The sequence below is a fragment of the Aspergillus affinis genome (genome assembly GCF_023601865.1).
Source record: "Aspergillus affinis strain CMG 70 chromosome Unknown NODE_10_length_487445_cov_86_957759, whole genome shotgun sequence".
In the NCBI taxonomy this organism is placed as follows: Eukaryota; Fungi; Ascomycota; class Eurotiomycetes; order Eurotiales; family Aspergillaceae; genus Aspergillus; species Aspergillus affinis.
The window spans coordinates 111,166-132,424 of record NW_026515791.1 but is presented as its reverse complement, the minus strand read 5'-3'; the positions used below and the strand labels follow the sequence as shown (position 1 = coordinate 132,424).

The 21,259-nt window shown below is 50.0% G+C and overlaps 8 protein-coding genes across 8 annotated transcripts; 3 read left to right on the top strand and 5 right to left on the bottom strand.

Moving 5' to 3' along the window:
- Positions 1-3,432: 3,432 nt before the first annotated feature.
- Positions 3,433-4,653, bottom strand: KD926_000434 (NAD(P)/FAD-dependent oxidoreductase; the record flags this gene model as incomplete). Its single annotated transcript, XM_053096336.1, has 1 exon — positions 3,433-4,653. The coding sequence occupies one exon, from the start codon at positions 4,651-4,653 to the stop codon at positions 3,433-3,435; it is 1,221 nt and encodes a 406-aa protein (XP_052959504.1).
- A 374-nt stretch (positions 4,654-5,027) lies between these two features.
- On the top strand, positions 5,028-6,995 carry KD926_000433 (uncharacterized protein; the record flags this gene model as incomplete). Its single annotated transcript, XM_053096335.1, has 3 exons — positions 5,028-5,948; positions 6,051-6,340; positions 6,398-6,995. The coding sequence occupies 3 exons, from the start codon at positions 5,028-5,030 to the stop codon at positions 6,993-6,995; spliced, it is 1,809 nt and encodes a 602-aa protein (XP_052959503.1).
- A 419-nt stretch (positions 6,996-7,414) lies between these two features.
- On the bottom strand, positions 7,415-9,064 carry KD926_000432 (tyrosine--tRNA ligase TYS1; the record flags this gene model as incomplete). The annotated part of the gene is made up of 9 exons (XM_053096334.1): positions 7,415-7,651; positions 7,706-7,947; positions 8,006-8,072; positions 8,128-8,166; positions 8,224-8,249; positions 8,306-8,609; positions 8,665-8,753; positions 8,826-8,865; positions 8,945-9,064. 9 exons carry the CDS (start codon positions 9,062-9,064, stop codon positions 7,415-7,417), a joined length of 1,164 nt encoding a protein of 387 aa, XP_052959502.1.
- A 1,174-nt stretch (positions 9,065-10,238) lies between these two features.
- On the bottom strand, positions 10,239-10,668 carry KD926_000431 (uncharacterized protein; the record flags this gene model as incomplete). Its single annotated transcript, XM_053096333.1, has 2 exons — positions 10,239-10,293; positions 10,376-10,668. The coding sequence occupies 2 exons, from the start codon at positions 10,666-10,668 to the stop codon at positions 10,239-10,241; spliced, it is 348 nt and encodes a 115-aa protein (XP_052959501.1).
- Positions 10,669-11,771: 1,103 nt separating this feature from the next.
- KD926_000430 (uncharacterized protein) lies at positions 11,772-12,767 on the top strand (the record flags this gene model as incomplete). The annotated part of the gene is made up of 1 exon (XM_053096332.1): positions 11,772-12,767. One exon carries the CDS (start codon positions 11,772-11,774, stop codon positions 12,765-12,767), a length of 996 nt encoding a protein of 331 aa, XP_052959500.1.
- Positions 12,768-12,899: 132 nt separating this feature from the next.
- Positions 12,900-14,825, bottom strand: KD926_000429 (S53 family peptidase; the record flags this gene model as incomplete). Its single annotated transcript, XM_053096331.1, has 3 exons — positions 12,900-13,625; positions 13,687-14,654; positions 14,720-14,825. 3 exons carry the CDS (start codon positions 14,823-14,825, stop codon positions 12,900-12,902), a joined length of 1,800 nt encoding a protein of 599 aa, XP_052959499.1.
- Positions 14,826-17,485: 2,660 nt separating this feature from the next.
- KD926_000428 (uncharacterized protein) lies at positions 17,486-17,763 on the bottom strand (the record flags this gene model as incomplete). The annotated part of the gene is made up of 2 exons (XM_053096330.1): positions 17,486-17,681; positions 17,738-17,763. The coding sequence occupies 2 exons, from the start codon at positions 17,761-17,763 to the stop codon at positions 17,486-17,488; spliced, it is 222 nt and encodes a 73-aa protein (XP_052959498.1).
- Positions 17,764-18,866: 1,103 nt separating this feature from the next.
- On the top strand, positions 18,867-20,330 carry KD926_000427 (acetyl-CoA acetyltransferase; the record flags this gene model as incomplete). Its single annotated transcript, XM_053096328.1, has 2 exons — positions 18,867-19,360; positions 19,436-20,330. The coding sequence occupies 2 exons, from the start codon at positions 18,867-18,869 to the stop codon at positions 20,328-20,330; spliced, it is 1,389 nt and encodes a 462-aa protein (XP_052959497.1).
- Between the last annotated feature and the right edge of the window lie 929 nt (positions 20,331-21,259).

The window sequence follows — 21,259 nt, the reverse complement described above, 5'->3', positions numbered from 1 at the left end:
TGATTGAGTAAAACATCTGCATACGAGATTTTCCGCATCCTGTGGGAACGTCGCTCGGGTGTAGAGGAGATGAGTTGATGTAAATACTTAGCTTCATCGGCTGTCTCTGTCCACGTGAACTGGGTTTCTGTATCGTCATCTTGTGCAGTCCTCTCTCTTTGCCCGGGTACCTTTTGAGACTGAACGCTCTGATAGCTGTAATGAAGAGGGACGAATCTAGATCCAGACCCTGAGCGGACTTGAATGAAGTGCAGAAGTAGCTCGTTGAGTCCACCGGTCTGATCGTTGTCGCTTATCGAGTGTAGACGAAAGAGTCGCAGGCAGAGGTTAAGGTAGCGCTGGTAGAAAGTGTATATCCTCCGTTATAATCGCCAATTGTTGATTTTCTTTGGTTAGTCCGAAAATGCGGCCGGTGATAAATATCTGGGCGTTAATAGACAGGGACGGGAGGTTGATCCAGCGCTAGCCGTTCTTAAAGTAGGCGGTTAGTGAGAAGATATGATGGGTTCGATTGGAGGTATAGTAAACTGTTGATTGAAGACGATAATGCAATAGTATTGACTCGTGATTTAGCTGGCCTTTACGCTCGTAGACAGTGCCGAAGAATGTAGCGGTCGGTTATGCGGCCTTCGGGCAGTACATAAAGTATGAATCTGCATTTTTATAGTTGCCCGGATGACTAGAGACGTTTAAAAGAGTTATGTTGAGGAGGGGTGGCGATTTTTATCAGGCTATAGTATGAGTATGCAAAAAAATATAAAAGCCGTCCTCTTGGGTAGTAGCCATTAGGAAGGAACTCTAAGCGTAGACGAACACATTGGGCTGGTAGATTTCAGATCTGGTTGTTTGACGGAAGAATTGAATCAGAGTCGGTATATTTTCTTGGGTAACATCGTCTGATTGTTCGTCCTTATCCGGGATGTTCAGGGAAAGGCGTAACTGCAGCGCCAGGCTTTTACCGGAGCGTGTCGGGTTGGGTTCAACGCCATCGATAAAGTCTCGAATATGGATAGTAGCTGGACAGGTCCTATTTGGCGGCATTGGAAGCAGTGGTATTGGAACGTTGTTGTATTAATGGATGACTTTGCGTAAATAGTAGATGGAGACAGTTGGTATGGCTCATCCTCCGTCTGACGCATCTGCTCGTCTAGGATGATGACTTGACTGAACCGGTGCCAGATGTGTCTGCCGTCGGTGTCTGCGTCATTCTGTGATAGCTTCCATAACGGTTGACCCCGAACGGGAAACTGATAAAAGTCTCCTATAAGGATGACGATCGGTAAGCTACCGAACAGGTTCGGGGACGTTCTGTCTAGAAATCGGGCTGATTTACAGTGGCTGTTGATAGTACTAAGTATGGAAAGATCGATTATGCTCACTTCATTAATAATTATAATGGTTTTGCGCGACTACAGTCGGCGAACTCTCAGGCCCTTTGCTGCAGCTCGAGAACGGCTCAGGGAAATTCCTAATAGATGTTGCCATCAATAAGATCGGCTGCAGCTCCTGTTGGCGTCATAAGAATGAGTTTATGTTTGCGGCGAAGCAAGTCCATCTTTGCGACGATTGTCTTGATAATCTGACTTTTACCGACATCTCCTTCCCCCCTACATAAAGGAGTGTTTGTTGCCGCTAAGACGATTATATGGATGACAGACCCAGCTGAGCGCTTCGAAAAGAATTCTTTGAACAATCATGACTTGCTTTCTGTTTAAAGAAATAATCTCGCTGATTAGACCGGATAGTAAAGTACCTGTGGGTACATTTTTGATAGGCTTCCGCACGACCCAATATAATCCGGATCCAACCCGAATCCAACCCGGGCTGAATTGGGTTTTGAATCAAAGACTGCGACCCAGCGTTAAGTCCGGATTAAAGTTGGATAATTTAGTCTGGATTTGAAGCTTCAACTTAGATTCTAAACGTTATATATATGCTAAGATTCGTAAATATATAAATTATGTATTTTTTGTCTGTAATATTAAATATTCCTTTTATAATTAAATCGAGAAAAAGCGAAAACGAGAAAAAGGGAGATAGTCTTGCCCTTCGCGTAGGTTGACACGATCAAAGCAGGGTTTAGAGACATGAGCCAACTACGACTCGCGATCTCGAAACCAGCGCTCACATTCCAGGCGCGGACATACCAGTGTTCCGTTTTCGTAGTATCTTTCCGTTTCCCACATCAACCAGTGTAGTCCTATCTGTTCCTTGCTGATAAGCCATGAGATCTGCCATGAGGATATCAAGTCCGCTAGAATTCCCGTGTCCAACTTCCTAGAAGACAGCATAACTCGCGTACGGATCCAGGGGTCTTGGACGAATCCAGGGGTCTTGGACGACATCCCAGAGTCCTTCTTCGCATACGCCTCGCGGTCGGTAAAGAGCACACCAATTCGTAAAGCCGAGCGCTATCAGGGCGGTAATATTAGCCGGGGCGGGTTCTACAACCATTGCCATTGCCGCGTAGTGGTCGAAGGGGCCCCCGTCTTTATCGAACGGAAGGTCACTGGGATCGTTGCAGGTCAAGACCACGCTCTTCACAGAAGGAAAGAGCTCTTTGATTTCCTCCAGAATGCTTCTCCATAATCTCCCGTTGACCACGCCTGCAAGATGTCCACCTCGATCTCCACTTGCCTAACGTGAGAAGCGAACTGAGGGCAATAGAAGAGCGGGTTCATTGTACCGTCCCACACAGAGTTCATCGGCTCAATTTGATACCAGACATTGGGCATGGAGTCCCAGAACAATTTCGAGCACTCCCGACGCATGTGAGATGAAGTATGCATGAGATGAAAAAGTGTCGGCGGGTCGCAGTATTGGAAGATCATCAGTTGGATTTCTGCTGGCAAAGAGAGGAAGCCATCGAATGGCAGGTGCGACGGCACCAGGTCAGGTTGGGGTGAAACAAAGTAATAGAAGGGAACAACTTTTCTCCCGTGGGAGTCGATGTCTAGATGCAGGTCCCAAGTCCAGGTCATCGTAGCTGTTGGAGCCGATGATGCTTAGATGCTTGACAAGGTGACAAGGTGACAAGGTGACTTGACGCTGGATGGAACTGTCACCAGGCAGCCCAGGCACTCAGGCAGCCAAGTGGTACCTGCCTGTTTAGGCCCACACTAACATCGGGCCCACCACGGCCCCTGCGTGATCTAGGGTAGGGATGATCATCCTTTAACCATTTCTTCAACGTTCCATCACTCTTGAACTCGATGATGCGGCTTTCTATGTCAACGTAAGGACAGATCATTAGATGTCATTTCTCAAGCCCTGAACATGTATGATCTTTGTCTTCGACTGAGTATAATCACGGATAATAGTTATATAAATTATTGAAATAAAAACACATTTTTACTGATGAATAAAGAAACAAAAACAATATTCTCATTATATCCTTGATGGAGACTCCCCAGGCCCAAGCTTGCTTTGAACTTATCCCACAACTTTAATCAACTGCTCAAGCAGCTGGTCAGAATCGGGTCCAATAGGGTCCGCCGCAGTCATAGCCTCTTCAACGTTCTGCGGAGGGTAAATTAGCTGCTGGTTGATAAGGTTCTTCACTCCCTTCGCCATGTCACCCTGGAGCTTCAATTCTTTTTCCCAACCCTGAGCGATCACCGCACCGTACCCACCCAAGTCGAGACAGCAAATATATGCCGCTTGTGAGTACGGCATCAGGCGTTCACCAAGCAGGTCTGCAGCCGCGTTGTGACCAGAAAACCGGCCCAGGACGAGGGCGTGTTGGCAGGACATCAATGTATGGTGACTGTTGGTGTCTGCGAGGGCACACGCCGTGTCTCCGGTTGCGAAGACGTGGGGATCGGTCGGAACACGCAGGTTGTGATCCACGCGTAGGCGAGAAAGTCCGTCTTTTTCTCCCGAGATTTGCTGCGTTAACGGACTTGCCCTCACTCCGGCGGTCCATATAGGGGTCTTTGTCTCGATGCTCTCGCCCGAAGCAAGCATTATTCTCTCACTATCAATGGATGTTACTGCCGCTCCCAGTTTGACCTCCACGTTCAGATCGTGAAGGGCCTTTTTGATGATAGCTCGAGAGCTGGGTGCAAATCCCGAGGCAATTTCGGTTCCATTTTCAACAAGAACAATATGAGCGTCAGGGAAGCGTTTAGGTAGCTCGGTCGCCAGCTCAATGCCAGTAAATCCTCCTCCACATACCACGATCGTGTCACGGCCTGGACCTGCGGCAAGAGAAGCTAAGCTCTGGAGATGGGATTCGAGTTTGGTTGCCGAATCGAGAGCATCAATGTCGAAGGTATGTTCCTGCACACCAGCGACTTTACTGGGGCGTGAAACAGTACTTCCAACAGCTAATATCAATCGATCGTACTTTATCGTCGACGTTGGACCAGAGACATGTCGTACATTGACAGTTTGCTCCTCAGTTTGGATCGTCTCGACAATGCCCCGGATAAAGTTGATACCGGCATCTTTGAAAAGAGCACCAAGAGGATGCGTCATGCCGGAAGCATTGGCCTCATAGAGCCGTGGACGAAGAACCAGTGATGGCTCTGGAGCAACGACAATGACTTCGATATCGTCGTCTTTGCCGTGAAATCCAATGAGACGTTTGGCGGAGAGAGCACTCCACACGCCGGCGAAGCCTGCCCCTGCGATAACGATTCTGCTTTGCATGTTGAGGTGAAAAAGATTGAATGGAGCTTGAAATTGTGGATTATAAAATGAAGATGGAGATACTGAATGGAGATGGTCAACATGAATTTCGACTCGTGGATGTTCGATTCATTTTTATACTCGCTCCTGTTTCTAGATCCCTTTGCCATCTCGGGATTTCATGAGTCGCCGAGTGGCTTTTCCACGCCTGTTTCTCATTGCCACAACCAATGGGGACCTTGTGGGAGCTCGCAGAGGGGCACTTTTACGGTCAGGTGGGGCACGACACAAGTGCGTGGAATGCGTGGGCTTAGGGAATCCACGGGTAACAATATCCGCTCTTTTGTCATCATCTTACCTCGCCCTGCATCCGATAGACCCTCACAGTCGTCTCGATGGCTCCAGCTGATCAAACGATATCCGAAAGACGCAAAGCCACCCGCTCTTCATTAGCCTGTTTGCCCTGTCGCTCTCGTCATGTCAAATGTGACGGTGAACAGCCAAGGTGTAGGCGGTGCATCCAAGCTAAACAGCAATGCGATTACACTCAGTCGCGCCGAGGTGGTCAAACGCGAGAGGCTCTCGCCGAAAGACGCCGACGTCTTGCTGCAACATCGTCAGCGGATTATCGGGATAATTCCCTCCCAAAAAGCCCAGGAATCCTAAATGCCCCTCAACAATCCCATCACCTCGACTTTCTTGGTGGCGTTGACGTTGCTGACACGCCATCGAGCTCGGCGGCTCCAGTATTATCAACCACGGAAATATTCAACGTAGATGATGACTCTCTCATCGACGCATACTATGAAAACTTCCACAGATTTCACCCTTTAGTTATACCTCGGAAGCATCTAGCCAGATTCTACCATGAGCCAGGGAAGCCGATCAATCTAAGACCTCTACTTGCCGTGATGCGCTGCATTGGCCAACTCTATCGCTCCAGAGAATGGTCTACTTCGCTAAAGGACTTGGTCGAGATTTCTTTCTCCGAAACTCCCCCAACAGATCCCGTCATGGTTCAGTGTCGACTTCTATACTCCACTGCTCTGTTTTGGTACGACTATAAGAATGAGTCGAAGCAGGAAATGGACCATGCCGTCAGGATCGCTCTGGAAATTAGAATGTTCTGTCGCGAGTTTGCAACGAAGCATGGATACGGAGACCCGGTGTTGATCGAGTCGTGGAGGCGGACTTGGTGGTCGCTCTACGTTGTGGATGGCTACTACGCCGGCACGCTGGGAACGATGGATTTCAAAGTTATCAATGTCGATGCCAATGTTGACCTACCTTGCCAGGAAAGAGAGTATGAATCAGGAGTAAGTTCTTCCTACGCCGTCGCTATTTCCGGCCCATAATCGTTAATCAATTTTTCACCCTACCATTAACATGTGCTTCTGTAACCACTATTCATTCTATAGCAAATTCCGCAACCACGGACACTTGAAGAATTTGACTCACGCGAGTTCGACTTCAGCGACACGCCGTTTTCATCATTCGCGTATCTAATCGGGGCGGTTAGATCTGCGGCAGCCGCAATATCTGCCGTGCCTAGATGTTCCGGAAAGACGGCTTCCTTGGACATTATCCAAGCTGCAGATGCCATTGTTGACGGGTGGCTGCTTCTGCTACCAAAGGAACATAAGCAGGTCCTGACGAAAACCGGGGAGATCGACGAGCTCATATTCCAAGCTCATCTGGTAGTTCACGTGTAAGAACCAAATCATTCCCTGTTCTCAGTCTCGACAAACCTGACTGGCTTCCCTAGATCAATCGTTGGAATGCACCGACCATTATCTGATCTTCGCTTCAACCCCATAGAGCACGTCTCTAGCTGCGCAAGGGACCTTCCTGCCGAGACACCGACGCCCGAACTTGTCAACGTGCATACAGCACGAGTACTGCGCTCGGTGGAATCACAAATCCGCCTCTTGGCCCTGCCAATCCGGCCCTTCAACCACTCCCCATTTCTTACCTGCATGATCAGCGAGGGCACCCTTGCGCTCCTATCCGCGTGCAACTTCCTCTTCAAGGGAAAAGAGCTGGCCATCGCAAGGGACCAAATCCGCATGATCATCGGATGCCTCAAAGCACTAGCGGAGATTTGGCCCCGAACGCGGAGAAACGTGCATGAAATCCAGCTGATTGCCCGCTATGTACTTGGACTGGAGGGTAAGAAGGCGGATCCCCCGGAGCCAATCGGGCTGAGTGGGTCAGATGAAAGTGCACAGGGTCTTGGGTCGGAGGCCATGACGATGCTCGACGACGATGGCTTGCCGCCTATAGATACTCTAGAAGGGATCGATCTGTGGCAGAGTCTTGGTGATCTGGATGCTGGACTTTCTTGGTGGGCTGATGGACAATAGTCACTGGTATGGGGTATGAGTTTATATTCACTTTTTGGAGATCGCACCAAATCATGACGTGGTATTATATCTAGATGGTTTGTCAGACAACAGTAATCGACAATGTGGGTAAATTGTCGTTGGTATGCCGGTCAAAGGATTCGTCCCGGGCCCAAAGATACAATGAATTGAATGCCTCACATATGTGCATATCATTCCGTATCTATCAGTGCTTGCAATGACACAATAAAAGCAAATGTCACGCTATCTGTTGAGTCCATTCTACAGCCGTGAACGTATAATACTTTACTCGTGTCAACGAGAACCAGTCATGGCGTCAAGTGATGTATGAAAATGCCGTCCAAACTCTTGTAATTCTTAGATTCATAATGTAGACAACCTGCATCTATCTTCCAGTCGGATGTATGTTTAGCAGTGAGTTAGTTTGCCGTCTCCGCTTGTTCGGCGGGCTTCGCCTGATCGGCAGCCTGTCCAGCCCCGGGGTAGCGCGATCCCTTGTCCTTCTGCTTCTTCTTCTTCTCCTTCTGAGGAGGAGGCGGGTACGCTTTCGTTATGACGTCCTGCCATTCCGGGGATGCGTCGAACGCGGCGCGGATCGGCGCCGTAAGCTCAACGAGAGCGTCGGCCACGGCAGGTTTCAACAATTGAGGGGTCACCTGGAAAAGTCAGTTAGAACAGAGCTTTCTCAGGTTTGAATGAAAACCACTTACGACGTCGTTCTTGTAATCGGACACCATCTGGTCGATGTTGTTGTAGACCAGGGGCTCCAGGCCATCGCGCTCACGGCTGACACGGAATTCGGGGGTTCCGGATTTCAGGGCCAGGGCCGGGAAGAGGACGTACTGGGCGAAGGACAGAACTCCGTTGTTCTCGGTCTGCTGAGGCGCGGCCTGGGCCTTGCGGATCTTCTTGCGGATGCTGTCTACCGACTCGAGGAGGTCGATCTTGCTATCTGGAGGGGATTTTAGTGGTTCGGCTCATTTATAGACGATAAAAGGCTGGCAGCGTACCTTCTTCACTGGAGCTCATTTTACCACCAGTCAAGCCGGGCACGAGAGGGTTGATCAGATGGCCACGCTAAAGATAATATTAGCAATGAGGAAATCAACGCGAAGGGTAAATGTTTGCCTACCTTCTTGTAGCCCATCTTAGGTTGCCATTCCGTAGAAGCCTAATCTTGGTCATCAGCGTCCGATGGTGCTTAAAGAGGAATCACAAGAGGAATCACCGCAAACAGCTTGCGCTGGTCGAGTCCTGTCTGCCGTTAGTATTCTAGACCTTTATCCAAGATCGAAGGAAGAGAATAGTACCTCCGAACTGCACATCAACCTTCAAGTACTCCTCGTCGAGCACCTGGAGAATCGGGTACAAGAGACCCGACAGGGGGCTGTTGTCCGACTGCTTGACCACCTCAGCGCCGGCCTTCTTCGCATCATGCTCCGAAACCATCGAACACAGCTTGTAGACATCCATGATATACTCGGGGGTTTTCTGGTAGGAGCTGCCCAGGACGAAGCGAAGTTTCTCCGTCGACACACCGACAGCCTGCAGCATAGCGGTGATAGTGTATTCATAGTATTTCGACCGGTACTCGACGAGTTCAATGGGCGCTTTCTGTCAAGTCGTCAGCCCCCAATGCGCCTGCAATTCCATTCAACCGTGAACGAACCAAGTTGTCCAAGAATCCGTGGATGTCGGCCACCAGGACGGTAACCTCGCAGCCTGCTGCCAGAAGTTGTGCAATTTTCACCGCCGGCACTATAGTCATACATCCCGATCAGCCAAAATCCACCATTAATCGCCTTTGTAAACAATGAGATCCAATCGTACCGAAATATCCGCAGTGAGGCTTGCCAGTCGGGCTAGTTCCCTGTGCGCGAAAACCAGAAATAATTAGCTGAAAAGTCCCACACCAATTGCAAAGGAAGACACCATCATGGAATACCCACCCAGTAGACTCTAGGATTTCCACCCTCCGCAAGGATCGTCTTGATGACATCCGGATTGAGGACCTCTTGAAGGTTTTCCGAGATGAGCGCAAACCGCTCGTCGGCGTTCATGGTGGACATTTTGCCGATTGAAGAGAGAGGACGTGAGCGATAAACGAGATCCCTCGGCCTTCCGCAATGGGTCGTGTGGTGAGTCACAATCGGAGAAAAGACGCATGGAAAAGCCACCCCGCGATCAATTGAAAAACCACCCCGCCGCGGAAAGGCACGCCGGGGATATGTTTGTCCGCTCCGTTAGGCATGAATAGTGACTCAGATAGCGCCCTCTGGTGGGCGGTGACTCGGTACCTGGCAGTATAATTTCTGCCTTAGGCAGAAACTATCAACTATGCCACTATCATAGGGCAGCGTCAAGAGAAACACTTGCTGACTGAATTGGTCTACGGCATACTATGTCCTACTCATGATTTTCCATGAATATGTCTAGTTGTTACAGGTAATTTCGAAAGCTAAAAGCGGCTATAAACTTTCAACATTATCGTACGGATATATAAAGAGTCACATTGTCGAGCGATACGAAAGTATTTCAAGGTATCTGATGATACTTGGACACATTGATGCGAAAACGTTATAAAAAGAAGAAAAGAGAGCCCTGAGAAGCATATATACTGGAGTACCTAAAAATTTTCATTGGGGAATTGTAATCTCCCATGCCAGATCCGATGACCGTCATTGCTATGCTTCGGCAAATATGAAGGATGGCCATAAGTCTCAATCAACGATGCTACGAAGCAAAACGAGAATTTCATGAGCTAATCAAAAGATCAGATAATAATGCCTCTGATAAAGTATGTGTAATAAAGAGAAAATATCTTCGTACCTAACCGCTGTAAACACCTGCTAGTAAGTCAGCATCTATTACATCAATAATACCGAGTCCAGAGACGGAGTTGTCGTATCTGCCAGAGGCATTGACACCCACATAACCTTCATAAATGGCCCAATAGGAGCTTTTCCAGCGGCGTTGCACAGCTCTTGATCGTCACGCAAACTTGACTTTGATAGTCTTATTACATCAGTCAAGAAAAGTTTCTAGCTAAGCACATTATAAGCCTGGGAACAATTCGAATACTGTTTGTCGACTAGAAAGGGTCCCAGTCAAAGCGCATCCCTCTACCTACACACATGGCCCATATGTTGGAATCTTTCCAAGTTGGTTTAGTCCCTCATATTGTCAATATATCACACAAAACATACACTGTCCTCATTCTCCTCAACCATACCCAGAGTTTAATTAGAAGTCCTCCATCCTAAGCACACTATATGATGGCTCTTCATACGGATGAGCCCTTTAGAGAAAATAACAAACAGTATTAGCCATCAACCAGCCCAACAATCACCAGAACAGTCAGACCAAGAAGGAAAACCTACTTTTTCAAAGCATCAACCGCCTTCCTAGCAATATCCTCACCCACACAGATCGTTTCCACCCGCACCTCGGGCGTCTCTTCTAGTTGCCCGACTTTGCCAAGGTGAGGGTTTGCGGCGTCCCCGGGGCGAAACTGACCAGTCCCCATCGCTGTCCAGCAGCACTCGGTATAGTCACCTGGACCTGGGTATTTGCCTGCGCCGGCAGCGAAGATGGCTGCTTTGCAGGCCGCGACGGCGGAGGGAGGGGCGTTGAAGATGAGGCGGAATTTGAGAGGGTTGGCGATGGTGGTCATTTTGTGGGATTATGCTGGGGATTGAGATGGTAGTTTAAACGTGATGGAATGAGAAATGGATGTTTAGAGTTAGATGATGGTCTGAGAAAGAAGGGTCTTGGAAGAGATAAACTAGTACTCTCGATTACTCCGCATGAGTTTTGACAGTCTAACGAACAGTGGAAGGCTAGGCTTGAACACCCTTGTTGTTATAGCATATGTTAGAGGTGTGTTCTACCAATGAGAACTGATATTCTATGGTAGCTGCTATAGAATACCCACTCTGTGGATAACTAGCGCTTGAGTGGCCATTATAATTGGTTTTCGCTGTCTTGTTAAATTCCCACTCTATATTTGGGCTAGGATAAAAGCTCTATGGCATCTGAATAAGACCTTGATCAAACGAAGCGGATACTGTTGAGTGGAATTATTTGACATTCTCGGGTCTATTTACTATGGATAATTTCTAGTCCTGTTGGACTATACTCCTGGATCATCTTCTGGGCACACATTTACGCCACGCCACTGACCAGAGAAAATATATTAGGATCTGGGACAACGAAGACCAAAACGCACACCCTTCTCACAGCATATGCACAAATCACAACAGATCGTCCTTGATTCCCACCGCTAAAATCAATTGAAGATCCTCCCTATATTTCAAGTTTTCAACCCAAGTATGAAACTATGAATAGCAATCGGCCCCGCCCCCACAATGAACCTCGTACCTGACAGACACGAGCCAATCTCCCAGAAGCAAAAGTCTAATCCCCAGATGGATCAGTCATCGGCTCTACCCATCGTGGCTAGTCAGCGGCCCGTATACGAACCGGCCCCAAAAATAGCATCCCATATAGGAAGCATCTCGCGTGCCATGCAGATCTGAAATCACAGATTCGTTCACAGAAAAAGACAGAAATGGAGGTGTGAGGGCGAAATAAATAGTACGAGCTTGGCATTTGTATGTACACCCCCCTCAACTTGATCAAATTATACTACTTCATCAACAGCGAACGGTATGTTAAATCTATATAAACCCCCTGACACCATTTTATCTATCCCTCTCTAACCAACCCATCGTCCTAAAGGAGGATAACGCGCGCCTCAACTCCCGTCCCACCAAAATGCATCTCTCAATACTTACCCACCTAATCATCCCCTTCACATCCATTCTCCTCCCCCTAGCAAACGCCTACCACCTTGCCATCGCCGACCAAAAATCCCAAACCGTGCGAGTCTTCCCACGCTCGGCACCCAGCTGGACCCAATCCAACATCCACTGGGAATTCGACCCATCCGGAGCCAACGGTCTCTTCACCAGCAACCGCTGGCACGACGTGTCCGACGTCCGGATCCGCAAAACCGCAAAACACGGATGGGTCGCACTCGTCGCTGCATCCCGCGGGATGGTCGGCATCGTGGACATCCAGAAGGGCCGGCCACGGACAGGCGTGCCGGACGTGCTTTGGTCGGCGTACACCGAGGGTAATCCGCATGCGATCGAGCGGATTCCGTACGTCGGGGGAATCGTGGTGGCGAGTTCGGCGAGTAATGAACTCGAGTTGTATGGGCCTAGTGATGCGGGGGATGTGAGCGACTACGTGAATGTGAGGAAGCTGGCTACGTATGAGGTGGACTTTGCGCATGGGGTGTTATGGGATCCGAATGGGAGTGAGGATCCGGAGGATGGGTTTTTATGGGCCATTGGGAAGAAGTACCTGTATAAGTATCGGGTGCAGGGAAAGGGGAAGGATCTGCGGTTGAAGAGGCTACCTGGGAAGAAGGGGAAGATTGAGTTACCTGGGACGGGGGCGCGGAATGGCCATGATTTGTCGGCGAGCTATGCCCATCAGGATCTCTTGTTGTTGACGCATACGAGTGCGGCGTACAGTTTTAACAAGACGAGTGGGGAGTTTGAGATGTTGATGAATACGACGAAGTTGAAGTCGTTGGTGCAGGATGAGTCTGGTGAGTATGTGTGGGTGCGAGGTGCGAGGAACGAGATGGGACAGTATGTGTCGTTCAGCAGGGAGGGGGAGCCGGAGGTGGAAGAGGATAAGAGGGGATGGGGGGATGCGGAGTTCTACAAGGCGAGGATCTATGATCCTGCCTACTACTGATAAGTTGACCGGCGCCATGGTGGGATGTAGGACAGGAAAGGGGATTTGAACATTCGTTATGTATTCATGCTGTTCATCTAGTTAACTATGTATTCGCAAATATTATGAATTTTCAACTAAAATTGAACTTCATTAGTGGGACAGAGCGACGTGCAGCAGCTTGGTGAAGTCGGGGGTTCCCAGTCCGGTGACGGGATCCCAGCCCTCGGTGGCATTCCAGCTGGCATAGGGCACAACTGGGCTGCCGTTGGGGGTACCACCGAAGCGGTTGCGGCCGTCACAGCCGGTGCTACCACCGTTGACAATATCGTTGAGACTGTCCTTGGCCTTGCTGTACAGCCAGGGGTTGAGGAAGCCGAGAACGGGCTTGTCGTTGCGCAGACGGGCATCATTCAGAAGACCGATGACAGCACCGAAGGCGGGAGAGGAACAGGAGGTACCGCTGACAGTGCCCAGAGCGCCCTTGTCATAGATCGCAAAGTTCTGGCCCTGGAAGGCGACGTCGGGGAAAGCACGACCCTTCTTGTTGTACAGGCCCTTGAACTTGTCACCGATGGTCTCCAGGTAGCTGTCGACGGTCTCAGCCTGCCACTCGGGGCGAGGCCAGTAGTCGGAGAAACCGCCCGACGAGAAGAAGACGGCACGCTCGGGGTTGGTCTTGGTGGTGGCACCAACGGCCGTGACCCAAGGGCAGGAGGCGGGGAACTGAGGCGGGAAGTGGGTCGAGTTCTTGCCGTCGTTGGTCTGGCAGGAAGCGCCGACTCCCGAGTCGCCGGACGAGAACAGCACGGACACGCCACGGCTGCCGAGCTGCGCATACAGGTTGCACACGGTGCGAGCATACTTCTCGGGGATGGTCTGGATTAAAACGATTAGTTCTGCGTCACGCAGGAATGCGGGAAGGACCTGGGCAACTCACCTGCTCGTCTTCGCCGTAAGAGGTGGAGATAACCTGAGGCAGCTCGGCCTTGTCTAGCTTCAGAACGCCCTGCAAGAACTCCAGGTACGGCTCGTTGCTGTTGTCGCTGGGATCAGGAGAGCTCAGGTCGGGGATGAGCGGTCCACGACCACCGGTGCTGTACTCGGTGACTGGCAGCGGGGCACCCAGACCCACGATGTACTGCAAGTCCAAGTTGGCCTCGCCACTGTCGCTAGCGGCGTTCTGGTCATTCAGGCCGCCATTGAAAAGGGTGACGCTGAAGTTCTCGCCACTGGCCCAGGGAGCGAGACGCTCCTCGAACTTTTCCAGATCGGCGTAACGCGCATATTCCTCTAGGTAACTAGCGAAAGCGACCTTACTGCCGGAATTCTCATCGGCCTCGTAGTCGATGTTGTATAGATCCTGCAAGCATTCGGGAGTGATGACGGAATCGCAGTGAGAGGAGTTCTGCGACACCTTGGAGAGCCAGTTCTCATCGATGTGCTTGGGCTTGGAGCGCAGCGTCGCGCGGTCGGGCTTGATCTGGCCGAAGCGGGTCGTCGGCTGAATGACGTTGACGTGGCCCGCGACCGAGTCGGGAATCGAGTACTGGAGGGTTCGCAGACGACGAACGTTCTTCTCCTTGTTGTTGTACCAGTGGAACTTGGTCTCCAGCAGGGCATTGGCCTTTTCCACGGTGGTCTGGAAGTCGATCCAATCGGCGTCCTGCTTGTAGTCGGTGATGCCGACGGATTCCAACCAGCCCTGGACGGAGCTGACGGATTCGCCTCGGGGCAGAAGCATACGCTTCATATCCTCATGGGTCTCGAAATGCTTTCCGTAGTCGGCATGGTCGGGGGTCGACATGTCAAGGACGGCTTTCTCGAAGGCCTCGGCGTCGCCCTGTTGCAATGCGATCTTCAGGCGGATTGCCTGGTCACCGCTTGGGGTGCCAGAGTAAACCCAGCCTTAGGATATGTCAGCATTCTCCGACAAATGGAGGAGATACATTTCAAGCGGCAGTGGCTCATACCATTGGGAACAGAAGAAAGCTTCTCGAACACTTCGGCAGCGACGGAGGAAGAAAGCAAAGTGAGAGCCGCAAGCGACAGAGCTCCACGACGGATGAAGGACCGCATGATGAAGAATGGTCCGCCCAGGGGAGAGGAGAGGGGACGATGAGAGAGGGATGGGCGAGAGAAGCGACCAAAAGGTGCAGGGAGAAGAGGGGGGTTGGGTTTTTAATAGTAACGATCCCCAGCCATCGCGTGATGTGGATGGGGACGCTGCACTCACTCACTGTACATTAATTAGCTTAGCGGAAACTGCCAGACAGTGATGTGCATACTTTTACTCGATCCATTCACAGACCGGAGGACCGACGGGTTCCTGCCGATCGCGGCGAGCATGATGGGATCTATTCTAGGGAATCCCATTCGACGTCACATTGAATTTGAGGGGGCTTATCATGGTGGATCGTCAGGAGAGACTCCACTGGCAATAATGGCCCAATCCGGGCATATTTAGTCGGACTAGGGCAGTTGGCTCAGCATTTGGGCCTGTGGTGTCATTTGCACTGGTAGTCTACATGTGTGCATACTCTGGTCTCCTTGTAGAGAGTAAAAACCCTGGCAGATAGACTGTCTGTCAGAATGCCATTTGTTTATTTTTCCCTTCATTCGGACGCCAAGGCCGATCCCCAGCATTCCGGGGACACGTTACGTGCTGATTGGCTGCCTTGATGCCAGGGGTCCATCCGCTTGTTTATTTACTTTTGGTCTCTCGCTGTGCTCTTCCAGCATCCGACTGGAGGGACAAGACAGTGAGCACAACCCAATGTAACCCTGCTCAGTCCTCACCCAACTCCTCCCCATAACGACTACGGCCCTAGTCCCCATCTGTCCCGCGCTCATTCGCTCAACCCCGGATGGTCGCGCAGTCCGCCCGGCCACCGATAAGCCAAAGGCCCTTCCAAGACTAAGCTTGTTCTATACAAGCTTGACTTAACCGACGCTTCTCCGTGCGCCAAGGTCTTATCATCAATCTATTTCCCTTTCAATTGCCAATGGTTGGATGGTTGTGGCGTTTCTATCGTCCCGGATTCCGGTTCCTGTTAGGTAATGGACATCGTACCCCTCATCTATGTAAGACTATCTGAGTCCATTCGCTATCGAATTATTGATCCGTATCCTTATGGAAGAGGTCCGATACAGCCCTTGCACAACTGTAACATGATGACTCGACCAGGTCCCCTGTACGACGACGCAGGGGTTGCGATCGATGCGGGGGTTATACACCCTTACTTGTATGACCTCCATCGCTTCTGCCAGATCATTCAACAGTCTGCATGGAATAAATTCAAGGAACGTGCCGCAAAGGAAGCGATCGATTCGAAATGAGGCACCAATGCAACCTTGGACTCAAATTGCGTCAAATGATGAATTAATTAATTTTGATTACAACCCGCTCGAAGGATTCGGAGGATGAATCTCCGCCCGCATCCTTTCGGGGAGTTTTGTCACTGTTAGACTTATCCTTGATAACGTTCGATAGCCTCTTTGCAGAAAGCCAGTGCTCCGTTATTATTCTTTTGCCTGTGTCGGTGGGGCCGTAGGCTGCCGTATTCCGGGCTCAACTGGAGCTAGTGAACAAACGAAGAACTATCACTTTGGCACCTTCTATTCTTGGTTTGGCCCTGTCTTAGCTCCATCTTTTGCTTATCCAGCAGTCCGCATCTCTACTTCCTTGGAACACGCATGAGAACAAACTCTGCGACCCTGAGGTATCTCTCAGTTTTACATTCATTGTTGTGACAGAGACCGGAATTGCACCGTCCTTCTATATCTCTGTTGTTTATTGCTGGTCGCTTTCAACAGAACCACCATAAAGAACTTTGTTTCCAAGCCATACTAAACAAGGTCTCAATATTCTTACGCCAAATTCATGGGAAAACCAGGGGCATTGTCTTTCAGGACACCTCTATGTACTCCGTTTGAAATTTGAAGTACTAGGGGAGAGAGCACATAATAACTCGCCTTAGATGGTGCAGTGTTTCTTTGCGGGGCTTACTCGTGCCCACGACGCCCCCCTTGCATTCTGTACTTCCAACTCCACCTACGTCACTATTTTGGTCGTCGGGGTTCATGTCGTTGACGGGCCTGAGTCTTCATGGTTCAGCACCGAAAAAAACGTGCTACTTTTGGCCTAGCTAATATTGACATCCGAGAATGAAGAACGAGGATCATTCTCAAACCCAATATCTATTTATCCGAGAGACCAAGGACTAGGTCTTTTCTGTGCATCTGGCGTGGTCGGGTCTGTCTCATCGAGTCTGTTCCGACTGACGACCTTGTAAAGTTGGTGTAGATGGAAATCAGCCACGTCAAGGTAAGATCAATGCTTGCATAATACCTCTGGCCCCCATCAAGAAATTTGAGATGGCCTTAAAAGCGAAGCGGATAACGGCAATAGGAGTTTGGAAATAACTATTCTCGGCATACAATTGCGCCCATGATTGAGGAAATGGACTCACGCCGGCCCTATCTCTATACCAACAGCGTTTTTAAAGACTGACTTGAAACATATACCATTTTTGTCTATTTGAGGATATATCTGCGAAGTCTCCATCTATTGAAACGAGCCTTTATACATGTATCATCAACGAAACAAATCAAACGAACAGTCTAAGATTTATCAAATCCCAACCTATATTATCCAGCGCATTATTCCACAGTGCAGCGAATCACCTCGCCCCGTTACCAGTGCCCATTTATCCATATCAAACAGCGTGTTCTAGCTTCTATGACGCTCGGAAGACCTCATCAAGTTTGCGAAGTTCCTCACTGATGTGTCGCTGTCGAGTCTCTTGGCTTTCCTTGCTCATCTCGAAATGATATGGATCTGATCCTGCCGGCGACTCGTAATATCGACGGATGTTCTCGGCGTTCCTAGGCTTCGGGGGGCTTGCGTGGTTGGAATGAACCGTTTGGGTCGATCTAATTGCATCAATCATGTTAGTCATTAGCGACCAAACAACCTCGAAAACACATACGAAGTGGAGTTATTGGTTTCCGGCATCGTATCGGATCGATTGAAGGCACGATATGACCGGATCGACACCCTCCCCTCTGGAGTCTGCAGCCATTTATAACCCACCAGCGAGGCATATATCTCCCTTTCCCTCATTGCCGAAGCCTGACCATAACAGACACCGAGGAAAAAGCAAAGGCATGAAGACATCATCGGGCAGCGAGATCTAGAAGGGAGATTGCCGCAGCTACAGCTTCCAGCAGAACTCGTCAGTGTCTCCCGGCCAGTGAGACGAGATGAATATCAAGTTTGTTGGTAGGGGAGCCAGTATATCTGGCCTAGATTGTTCTATTCCCCGAGCCTTACAGCCTCGGTCGTCGTTCTAGACCTTTTGGTTGGGCGGTTCTAGAATCCGCAAGGCTGGCGAGCTGGCGCTGAGCTCGTCACATCATCACATGCCACACTGGCTCATGCCACGCCTTTTCTTGGGGTTCGTGAAGATAGAGATGAGTGGTGGATGGTTCGTCTTCAGCGGGGCAGTGTGGCTTCTATGATGTTGAAGGTCATTTTAGTTTGCTTGTGGCGGTGCACTGTGACGCCCTGGTTACTTTGGCAAAAAGGGCGAGGGCTGACTCTTGGCGACTTAGGCAAACAGGCGCCAACTGCATGGATTGCTGATGTGAAGGTAGGCAACAAGGCAGATTTGTATGATCGCAATTTTCACAAAATTGCAATGCATACATCATCATGAAGAGTGCTGAATGTTCGAGAAATTAGGAAGAACGATCTTAGCTTGGCTAATTTTCGCCGTCGACAAGGCTGTCATTCTGGAATTTCATAAATAGGTAAGGTGAATTGATAATCACGGAGACCCTGTGTCTTAATGAATATCAGACAACATGAACATGGTGTTCATCATAGAGATCCCCAGATAGAGTTGACTCGAAATAGCCGTAAGCTCCACCAGGAAAATGCGGGGAAATCCCCCGTACTAGCTCCTTACATCTTGTTCAACCTCGGTGAAGCCTTCTTACCGACCGAACCTCGGAGCCTTGGTTATCCTGACAATCCTCAATCTGCTTCAAAAACAGCCCGGTCGCATATCACCGAACACTGACTGCCGATAGTAACTCCTTATCTCATCAAAAATCATGACTTCAGACAACCAGGGTAACGCCTACGTCTTGGGTGTGGGCATGGCGGCCTTCCTCAAGCCACGTGCCACACGAATGTACACCGAACTGGCCTTCGAAGCGGGCATCAAAGCCATGCTTGACAGCCACATCACATACGACGATGTCGAGGCCGGAGTTGCCTGCTACACATCCGGGTCGACGTGTAGCGGCCAGCGAGTGTTCTATCAGTTCGGTATGACCGACATCCCGATCTACAATACCAATAATGCCTGCGCGACCGGCTCAACCGGTCTCCATCTTGCTCGCACATTTGTCAAATCCGGCGCCCATGACTGTGTAATGGTTGTCGGGTTTGAACAGATGAATGCCGGCCCGTTGGTCAGCAATGTCACCGACCGACCGACGCCGCTGGACTTGAGTGTTGATTTGATGCAATCGACCTGGGGAAAGAACGATGCTCCGAGGAATCCCCAGATGTTTGGGAATGCTGGGAGGGAGTATATTGAGAAGTAGGTAGTCCGTTCTACTTCCTCACTAGGATTCTTGTCGAGTAATGGGTTCCTTGTTTCTAACATTGACGCCAGGTACGGCGCTTCACCCGAAGACTTCGCAGAGATCGCCCGCATCTCACACGAACACTCTTCGCGCAACCCATACGCCCAGTTTCGCAACGTCTACTCGTTAGAAGAAATTCAGAAATCGCCTATGATCTACTACCCGCTCACCAAGCTCCAATGCTCGCCTACATCCGACGGCGCCGCGGCCGCGATCATCGTGTCGCAAAAATTCCTCGACGCACGGCCCGAGCTAAAGAGCCATGCTATCCTGATCGCAGGGCAGTCTCTCAAAACCGACAGTCCCTCCCTATACTCCGGCAGTGCCTTAGATCTAGTCGGCTACGAAATGACCCGCAGAGCCACCAAGGCCGCACTGACCGAAGCAGGCGCCACACCCAGCGACATCAAAGTCTGTGAGCTCCACGACTGTTTCTCCGCCAACGAGCTGATCTCGCTTGATGCCATGGGCTTCTCTGAAGCTGGAAAAGCCCACCATCTCGTTCGCAACGGCGATATCACATACGGCGGCAAAGGCCCGATTGTCAATCCGTCGGGCGGACTGATTTCCAAGGGTCATCCCCTCGGCGCAACGGGAGTTGCGCAGTGTGCGGAACTGACGTGGCAGCTTCGCGGATGGGCAAAAAACGGCCGTCTGGTCCCGGAGACAGATGTCGCTTTGCAGCATAATCTTGGTCTTGGTGGAGCGATTGTGGTAACGGTTTATAGACGTGCGGACGGCAAGAAGAATATAGATGCTGTAGTTGACGACATGGAAATCGCGAAGGTCAGTGGCCTTGGGTATAATCCTGCCGTGGAGGCTAGGTATGTCACTCGTGAGCAGGCGCAAGCAGTCAGGAGCAAGAAGGCCCCGAGCGAGTATGCCTTGGCGGATACCTTGGACAAAATCACCGCAAGGCTGTGAGGTCGAACGGCCTCTTTATGTAGATATACACACAAGCTTGGCTCTGCAGGTTATGACAAGGTTTTATCGGAGACATTAAGCACATCATTTCGCTAAGAACACTGCTCAGTGGACAGGGAGAGGATATCTAATTTGTAGCTTCCCTACATTAATCGGTATATTCACAGACCCCATACGCAAAGTGACAGAAAGCTAACAGTCTCATCCGGTCAGGCCCCTTATACCCAACGACAATAAACACAAAAATCACGAGGAGTGTGTTAGTTGCAATTTATGGATCATGTTGGGGGGGGGGGGGGGGACAAGTTTATTCAAATCAATTGTTCGATATGTTCTCATTTCCTAGGGTTTCTTACTAGACGAAGCCAGAGACGACCGATATATGCGGCATATCGTAATAGAGGACCATTTTGTCACGACAAGACTCCACAAACTTTGCTCGTTTGGGGTCTTTGCGTGTACCCAGGATCGGTTTCATGGATTTTATGTCTAGGAAGTAGGTTTGCGGCATTATTAACCATCTTGCTTAGGTGTTCAGCTATTGGGGCTATAGAGTCAAGTTTGAAAATGTATTCGTTCATTTCACGATGTTCTCATTAAGCAAAGACGGCGTCCTTGTTGTACAAATGATCGGAGATACATAGTTAGTCTGCTGTCGAGGGATGGCAAGAGAATTGGGGGCCACAACACTTGAATCTAATTCTTGCTAATGAGAAGAAAGAACGTTAAAACAACCTCACAACGCTGATGTATCACGATAATATTTCCCTACTAATGTGGTATAGTCCCATATCCATTATCCTTCCAACAGTCGGGAATGCCAGGATGGGGGCTTACCGCACACATCTAGACAAAAGATTCTACTATTCAGAACTTGATACCATTCAAACCTTCGACCGGATATTTATTACGAAGGCACTTGAAACGTT